The sequence below is a fragment of the Mastomys coucha genome, unplaced genomic scaffold (assembly GCF_008632895.1).
Source record: "Mastomys coucha isolate ucsf_1 unplaced genomic scaffold, UCSF_Mcou_1 pScaffold7, whole genome shotgun sequence".
Taxonomy (NCBI): Eukaryota; Metazoa; Chordata; class Mammalia; order Rodentia; family Muridae; genus Mastomys; species Mastomys coucha.
The window spans coordinates 18,144,272-18,153,445 of NW_022196913.1; the positions used below are offsets into that span (position 1 = coordinate 18,144,272).

At 38.2% G+C, this 9,174-nt stretch overlaps 1 protein-coding gene across 3 annotated transcripts in view; it reads left to right on the forward strand.

The window, feature by feature from the left end:
- The window catches only part of Lyst (lysosomal trafficking regulator), a 181,335-nt gene that overhangs the window by 129,806 nt on the left and 42,355 nt on the right, over positions 1 to 9,174 (forward strand). For all 3 annotated transcript variants that reach the window (XM_031359427.1, XM_031359429.1, XM_031359428.1), the window contains 3 exons: positions 1,958 to 2,024; positions 3,702 to 3,858; positions 7,912 to 8,052. In XM_031359427.1, coding sequence (XP_031215287.1) covers positions 1,958 to 2,024; positions 3,702 to 3,858; positions 7,912 to 8,052 — 365 coding nt within the window. The remainder of the gene's footprint in view (positions 1 to 1,957; positions 2,025 to 3,701; positions 3,859 to 7,911; positions 8,053 to 9,174) is intronic.

Sequence of the window (9,174 nt, forward strand, 5' to 3'; positions counted from 1 at the left end):
GCAATATTGTAAGGCTGGTGAGATGACTCAGCATGTCAGTCTGAAGATCTGAGTTTGATCTTTGGAACCCACATGGTGCAGAGAACCAACTCCCATAGCATGCATGCCCACACATACATATACACAAAATAAGTATCTGTATAAGAATTATGGTAGAGGCCAGGCGGTGGTGGTGCACACCTTTAATCCCAGCACTTGGGAGGCAGAGACAGGTGGATTTCTGAGTTTGAGGCCAGCCTGGTCTACAGAGTGAATTCCAGGACAGCCAGGGCTACACAGAGAAACCCTGTCTCAAAAAAAGAAAGAAAGGAAGAAAGAAAGAAAGAAAGAAAGAAAGAAAGAAAGAAAGAAAGAAAGAAAGAAAGAAAGAAAGGAAGGAAGGAAGGAAGGAAGGAAGGAGGAAAGAGAGAAAGAAAGAGAGAGAGAAAGAAAGGAAGAAAGAAAGTATGGTAGAAATATATTATGTAAGCATAGAAAGACATTCTTTTGTTTAAAAAATGTATAGGTCCCGACTAATAAGCAGAAAACAGCTTGACAAATACATTCTAAAAATGTTTTACTTGTGAGTTGGGTTCACGCAACTGTAATTTCTTTATTTGGCGGTCTGTTAGTCTATTTGAGGCAGGGATTCACTATGCAACTCTGATAGTGTAGAACTTGCTATGTAGATCTGGCTGGCCTTGAATTCACAAAGATCCATCTGCTTCTACCTCCCAAGTGCTAAGATTGAAGGCATATGTCACCACAACTGGTAACAGCTGTAATTCTTAATATTCAGTCATAAAAATATAATTTTATCTAAGAAGATTTATTATAACATTCTTGATTTATTGTTGTTTTTTGTTTTGTTTTGTTTTGTTTCCCCCCCTCCCCCACCAAAGCTGAGGACTGAACCCAGGGCCTTGTGCTTGCTAGGCAAGTGCTCTACCACTGAGCTAAATCCACAACCCCTTTATTATAACATTCTTAGGGAGTGAAAAAATATACCAGGGTCTTAAAGATAATTTATTCATATTTTGAGGGTAAAAATTGACATCTATTCCATAAAACCTTTTTACTCTTTGATGAAGTCTCTAAAATTATACTTCTGTCACCAGAATTTTCATTTAATGTTACTGAATTCCACAACCCTAGGAAATTGTAATTTACCAAAAGACAAAAGGCTATGTCATGAGGGTGTGCAAACACATTCTTGTAATCCCAGCACTGGGGAGACCAAGACAAGAGGACTGTTGCCAGCCTGAACTGCTAAGTGAGTTTAAGGATAGCTTGGGCTACAAAGTAAGGCCCTGTCTAAAGTAAAAAAGAAAGACAGACAGAAAGACACAGAGAGAGAGAGAGAGACAGAGAGAGAGAGAGAGAGAGAGAGAGAGAGAAAGGAGAGGGAGGGAGGGATGGAGAGAGGGAAAGGAAGAAAGAGAGAAAGAAAGAAAAACATCTGAATAAGCCAGATAGGGTAGATTTACTGAGCTTTGAGCAGATTTTGCTGTTGGTTGAGGTACAGTGCCAGATGTTGACACTATAGATAGTCTTTTCACTGTGTCTCTTAGCCAGAACAGCTGGTCCCTCATATCAAAACTATTTATCCTGCCCTTTTACACACCATACAGTAATGCTGATAGATTTTTAAAGTGAAGACATGTTCCTTGCATTCTTTGGCCTCTAAGGACATCATGGGGTATCAATAGTGGGAACTCCATTGCTAGCATGTTCATCTACGTGCACAGCTGCATGACAGCATCACCCAGAAGAGTCAGTAATTCACCATATGGGTACAAATCTTTACTTGCATTTCCTTAACAGTTTGTGGGGTCCTGATTTTGAATGGTGATTGTTGGTTGCAAAGCAACATTCTTATATGAGTTAAGGCCTGTACATTTTCAGGGTAAAGATGTGAGTAGCTTAATCCTGATGACACTAAGTCACTTCATACTTTCTGTCATTTCTTTCCTTGTAGAAACCTGTCTAAGCCTATAGCCGTGCAGTATAAGGAGAAAGAAGACCGTTACGTTGACACATACAAGGTAGTTTTAGTTTCCCTTCATACTTTGATACATGAAAAATGGAGCTTTATTAATTTACACTTTTTAAACCTGTAGTATTTGTTTTTTCTGTCTTTTGTTTCTTTTACTTTAAGAACTATAAATTATAAAGCTGAAAATTGTTTTTGTCTTAGTTCTATGAAAATACATTCCAAGAATAGAAAGAAGGTATACTGTTATTTTGGCACAATTCAAAAGCTAATTAGTCCACTATTTTTCAGATGCATAAAAATTATACTTCTTATAAAAATCACAGATTTTCAGAGATGCAACTGTTTATGCCTATGAGTATTATTTATATTATATAGAAATAGTTGTGTCTTTTCATTAATACGATCACGTTTTTTGTTAGGAGATAAAGGTCATTGATACTGAAGGGACACTAGCTCACTCAAGCATGTGACTCTGGCAGGCTTAACCCTTCTTTCCTATTCCCTCTGCCTTGCTAAAAATCCTTAGATGACATTCCTGAAGCAAGCCACCAAGAGAAAGTTCCATTATTTGACCACTTCCTCTTGTGGCTGATTACCAAGGTGTGTGTATATATATATATATATGTATTTATTTCTACTATAACACTAGACATATTCAGAAAAATATGCATTTTAGATATAAGTGAGATTTCCTATTAAATAAAAATGAGTTACCCATGTCAACAATGTTAATATTAATATAATTTTATTGGAAACTTGGAAAACTAACTTACCATATAGTCCATTCTTCATAATAGTGTAATGATAGGAGTGGCAGAACCAATTCTCTCATATTCCCACATAACTCTTGTCCCAATTCCAGAGATGTCCCTCTAAGTACCTGAAACTCACCATTTGATTTTTCTACAATTGAAAATATGACAGCCTTTCTCTGTGAGTTTGAGGCTAGCCTGGTCTACACAGAGTTTCAGGATGGGCAAGGCTACACAGGAGAAACCCTGTCTTGAAAAACCAAAAAGAAAGGAAGAGAGGAAGGAAGAGAGGAAGAAAGGAAGGAAGGAAGGAAGGAAGGAAGGAAGGAAGGAAGGAAGGACAAAAGGAAGGAAGGCAGGCAGGCAGGCAGGCAGGCAGAAAGTAAATATGGCAGTCTGAGAGCCAAGGTATCATTTTAAAATTCACTACATCCAACTTTGTTATCAGGCAGACAAAGCTGTAACAGTGAGCATAGTAACAGGAAGTGTGTGGCTGAGCTGCCTCCTTTGTGAGGTGGGAAAGACCATCATTTTCTTTTTAACTCCCTATATGCTCTGCAAAACTGTCATACACCATTGTGTTAATAGTGGTAATGTATGCTATCTTATTACATTTCCATTCCTAGAGAAGCATTCAAAGCCTATCATGAAACTGTTCAATACAGATATTTTATTGGTAAGATCAGCTCTTGGTTTTGCGCGCACCGGTTTAGATATTTGGAGCTGTTAGCTAGGAGTGAGAATGCAAAACCAGGTGTGTTCTTATGATGGCATAGGAGTGGAGATAGAGAGAACTGGGTGATTCTCATTTGGTCTAGGGTCAGTAGGCGACTCCTAGATGTTCAAAGGGGCTATGGGGTCTGGACACTGTTGGGAAGTCAAGAATAATGTCAAAGAGGTGGAGGAGAATGGAAGAGAAAACTAGCCATACATGGAGCACACAATTGAAAATCCTCTTGTTCTGTGTCCTGCAGTACTTGGAGGAAGAGTATCGCAAAGGAGCCCGAGAGGATGACCCCATGCCTCCTGTGCAGCCCTACCACTATGGCTCCCATTACTCCAACAGTGGCACTGTGCTCCACTTCCTGGTCAGGATGCCACCTTTCACTAAAATGTTTCTAGCCTATCAAGGTAAGGATGTCTTTTGTAACCACCCAAAAGTCATGCTATATCATTAGAACAAAAAACCTCGACTAGCTTCTTGAAAATTAACCCTAACCAAGCCCAGAAAAAGGAATTCTACTCAACTAGTTACTAAAGTATTCCTTTAAAAAATGATAGTTAGTCAAATCTTGCTCCTGTCTGAGATTCTAGCTTTAGAGCGTGTGTACATTTATAAAAGTGCAGTTGACTTTTTAAAATTAAGATCTAATTCACAAACTATAAAATTTGTCAGTTAAATTATATTCAGATCATTTAATATTTTGCGTAGCCCTGACTGTCCTGGAACTCTACCTGCCTCTATATTCTAAGTGCTAGGATTAAAAGTGTTTGCCACCAGCCGGGTGATAGTGGCACACTCCTTTAATCCCAGCACTTGGGAGGCAGAGGCAGGCAGGTTTCTGAGTTCGAGGCCAGCCTGGTCTACAGAGTGAGTTCCAGGACAGTCAGGGCTACACAGAGAAACCCTGTCTCGAAAAAAAAAAAAAATAAAGTGCCACCATTTCCAGCTCAACCCTCTTTTAAAGACTTGCAACCCAATAATTATTTCAAAGCACAAAGGTTTTGTAGCTTGTGTAATTTTTTTGTATAAACTGTTACGGGAAAGTATTATTATTTAAAATAACTAGTTAGGAGAGAACATACTGGCATCATTACTGTAGTAAAGCTTGCCAGCTCAGCACTCTGCATGACAGCCTGAACCTGACTGGGGTAATTCACTGGGTGCCAAAGAGAACAAACTTGCTGCACTATCCTGTAAGAGCTGAGGTACTAGCTCTGTAGTTGTTCCTCGTGACCTCTTTGTAGGGAATCATTGTGCGTTCAGTTTGTCCTACCATGTTTAGACTTCTTTGGTCTTTTATTCTTAAAGCAACCTCTTTATATCCCTATGCTTAGTCTATAAATGGGGCTTTTATTTTTTGCCCCATAAGCTCACAGTAAAATCCCACATGATGGCTGTTCAGCTGTTGAGACAGAGGCAGAATGCTGTATGTGCATGGCCAGTGTGAATGTGTGTGCAGAAGCCAGAGTAGGACATCATGTATTCTGCTTTATTACTCTACACCCTGTTATTTTATGAAAGGGTCTCCTGCTGAATCTAGAGTTAGTCTGACAGCCAAAAATCCCAGAGACACTTCTTTCTCTCTCATGACCCCATAGTACTGGGTAATAAGCATACATGTGGCCACTACCCGCTTTTTCACATGGGTTCTGGGATCCAAACTCAGGTCTTCAGTGCTTACACTGTAAGAGCTCCTACCCACTGAGCCATTGCTCTGCTTTCCTGAGACAATTGTTATATCCCTTTCTTCCCTCTCAGTATTTCTTCCCTTGACCAATTATACCTAGTTAACTTAATCTCAGATTGAGAGTATCTGTATGTATTGCCCCATTCTAGCTGGTGCAAGGAACTTCCATAAACAAATGAGTGGCTCTGTTAAGGAAGAGCACCCAGAACTGAGATATATATGTATGTATATATGTATGTATGTATGTATGTTGTGTATGTATGTATGTATGTATGTATGTATGTATATATACACACACACACACATACATATACACACCATCCTTGTTCCCTGTGGTTTCTAAATATACCATTGTTTGAAGATCTTTTTGGACATAATAGCATTCATTTGGGAATGTCATTTTTTTAAAATGGCAATGAAAACAGAATATTTTAATCTAGTTTAAAACACTGCAGTGCTATTAACATCCCTCCAACTAAAACCATTTCTTCCAGTGTAGCCCAAGAATCCATCAATATGAAATTCCCAGCCAGCCATCAACCTTTATTATATTGCTGTTATGAATAGATTCATATACAATATTACCTTTTATTCATCAAGTAGTTACATTGTTGTTGTTTTAAAACCCAGTCTCCTGTAGCAGAGTTGGCCTTAAACTTGTTGTGTAACTGAAATTGGCCTTAGATTTCTGACCTCCACCTCCCAAGTGCTGATATTATAAGTGTACACTGCCATGACTAGGTCTTCATTGAATATTTGTGAGTAGGTTATTTTTAAATCTTAACATTACTTTAATTCTGATTTATTTCAATTTCATTAGTTTTATGCTAGCTTTTGATTTTTCTTAACCTAATGAGTTAGTTCAGGAATTCTAAACCTTAGCACTATAGTTACTTTAAGCTACATAATTTTTTGTCTCAAATGTTGCTCTATATATTCCAGAACATTTTAACAGCATCCCTAGCTTCTACCAATTAATATTAGTGGTACATGAACTCTACCATGTTGTGACAACCAAAAATAACTTAAGACATTACCAAATAACACGTAGAGGGCAAACATGCTACCCATTGAGAACCAATGATATAATATAAACATATTCTAAATTCTAGTAATTTTCAGTAGGACTTTTTTAAGAACAGAAACTACAAAAAAAAAAAAAAAATCTTACAACCCAAACAGAACCTTGTGTGATGCTCTTGTTATGTAGTTGCTTAGTGTGATGTGTGATACTCTTGTTATGTAGTTGCTTAGTCTGGGTTCTATATGCCTAACTCTATGATGGCCTGACATTTCTTACTTTCTGGGAAAAAGAACTATAAATTTTATTTTTCCTCAGATTTAATCTAGTGGCCAGCCAGTGCTAGCTGGCTCAGTGTAGTAGATGGAAAGGTGATAAAAATAATGGAAACTGTAGCTCAGCAGAGCAGGTGTTTTTGGAGAAAGAAATGAGCTCATTCTTTTGACACTGATTAGTCTGTGACAGTGTCTACACCAGAGGATATGCTCAGACTCCAGCAAGTGTAGAAGTACTTTAGGCAATACAGCAAAGGCCCTCAGAACCATACACACAGCTTCTGTTCTCAGCAATGGCCTTTGCATGTCATTTAATATGATTAAGCCTGTGATTGTATTCACAGAAAAGATACAGGGACAAAATTCAATTCTTCGTCATTAATAGTCTATACTAGGAAAGAAAATGAACAGAAGTGAGTATGCTCAGTTTTATACTGGTAAAAATTTTAGTTAATGGTTGAGCTCAGTATTGGTGCATCTGAAAAGCAGTGTCAGTATTGCATGTTGTTTATGTGGTATAGGAGTAGAAGGGGACTAAATAAGGGGGGGAAGTGTTCTGAAGGGAAGGGAAGGAGAAACAAATGAAGATAATAAATAGCATGTCGTCTTTCCCATGCAGACTCTAATGTGTCAATACACACACATAAAACATGAAAGGCGAAGAGGGCCTATCTGCAGGAAACCACGAGGGTGGTCAGCAGTGGGAATGAGGAAGGAAAGGGGGGATGATAGGAAAAACAAATACAAGAAAATTACAGGGAAATAATGCATGAGAGTATAATAATGAAACATTATTTTGTACATTAAAAGTTTCATTATAGAAAGCAGTGGCCCTACTCTTTAGAAAAAAATATCTAAATATTCTTGGTATCTACTATTCTCCCTCTCACCCTATCTCTTTTCCCTTATGGGTGTATGGATATGGGTGTCCAGCTGCACGCATGAGTGTGTCTGCTTGTGAAGACCACAGATCACCAACAGATGTCCTCCTTAACTGTTTCCCCCATTTGTCTTTTGAAATGGGATTTTTCATTGAATCCAGGACTCATTATGTCTGCTTAGCTGCATGGCCATTTTTCCTTGTGCTTTGGTAAAAGGTACTTTGCCACCTAAGCCATCTCCTCAACTCACAATTTTCCCTTTTTAAATTATGCATTCATTTAATAAAGAGATCCTTATTGTGTGTCCATTATGTGCTGGGCATGGGTGGACCTAGACTCCTGCTTTTATGAAAGTTTCATTCCAACTAAATAGAAGGCAGTACTCATTTAGGCAAGTAGATGATAAAAATTCTATTAGAGGTATGATGGAAGCATAATTCAGTTAAAAAATAATGTGATTTCAAAGATTTGAATAATCCTTTAAATAAACCAAAGAACCATTACTTTTATCATTTTTGAAGCAACAAGTGTTATGGGAAGCTTCAAGTGGAATATGGTCTGTGTGTTTTCATTATATTATTTGAAATTCATTCTAGATCAGAGTTTCGACATTCCAGACCGAACATTTCATTCTACAAACACAACTTGGCGTCTCTCATCCTTTGAATCCATGACTGACGTGAAGGAGCTGATTCCAGAGTTTTTCTATCTTCCTGAGTTCTTAGTGAACCGTGAAGGTAAACAGCAGATCATTTCTCACATATTTTGAAGGGTATGCAATAGAGTTACACTCACTAAAAAGTAATAGTAAAAAGCAATTTGTTGAAAAATGTAATTAAAATCTGAGTGGTTTTATGAGGAAATCAGAGAAATGAAACCCTCTGGGGCTAGAGATATGGTTAGTTGCTGCTGTGCTTGCCTAACATGTACCACGTAAACCAGGTATGGTTGTGCAGAATGGAATCTAGAGTATGGGTGGGGAAAAGCAAAGAATAAAACCCCTCTCAGAAGAATTCTCTAGTAATCAAAAGTCAGAGTGCATTCTGGAGGATAAACTCCACTGCTGTGGTGCCAGGGACCTTGGCTACCCTTTCGTGTTCTCTGACAACGCTGGGAGGGGTACTTTTCAGTTGCTTTCCTTACTTTCATGTGACCCTTGAGAATATATGAAGTTGAGACATATCTTTAGGTAAGTCATTGTTAGACAGAACACCTTAGAATGCCATTGTTTGCTATTTTCTGAGACTATTTGGTGAATTACTAATGCAGTTAACCTACTAGCTGCCCTGGAGCTGTTTCATCATGTTGGCTATCCAAAATCACCTCAGTGTGGAGCTCCAATGGCACACAATATGCAATACTAATACAAAAGTATACGTCAAATATCAGCACCTGCAACTTGGGGTAAACACATGTGGATCTCAGTTTAGAGCTCATTTAAATCTATTGCCTGTTTTGTCTGTAGTCTTTCATGTACATTCCTATTATGGCTATATGACAAGTCACTCCAACACCTAGTGACTCAAAGCAACAATAAATTTGCTATTAATTACAGTTTTTGCAAGTCCAAGTCTACTAAGTTTCCTTGGTTATATTCGGAGCATAGGGCTGATGGGACAGAGGGAGTGGTAGATCCACAGCTCCCTTCCTTGAGTTGATCTGTGATTTTTCAGAGGTGTTCTTCAAGGAGGTGGATTTGGGCTTCCTCACACACTATTAGGCTACTCAGAGCTCCAAAAGAGAGAGGGCCAGAAGCTAGATTACCATTTCTTTTCTTTCTTTCTTTCTTTCTTTCTTTTTTTTTTAAATTTTAGATATTTTCTTTATTTACATGCGAATTTCTCCATTCCCAGTTTCCC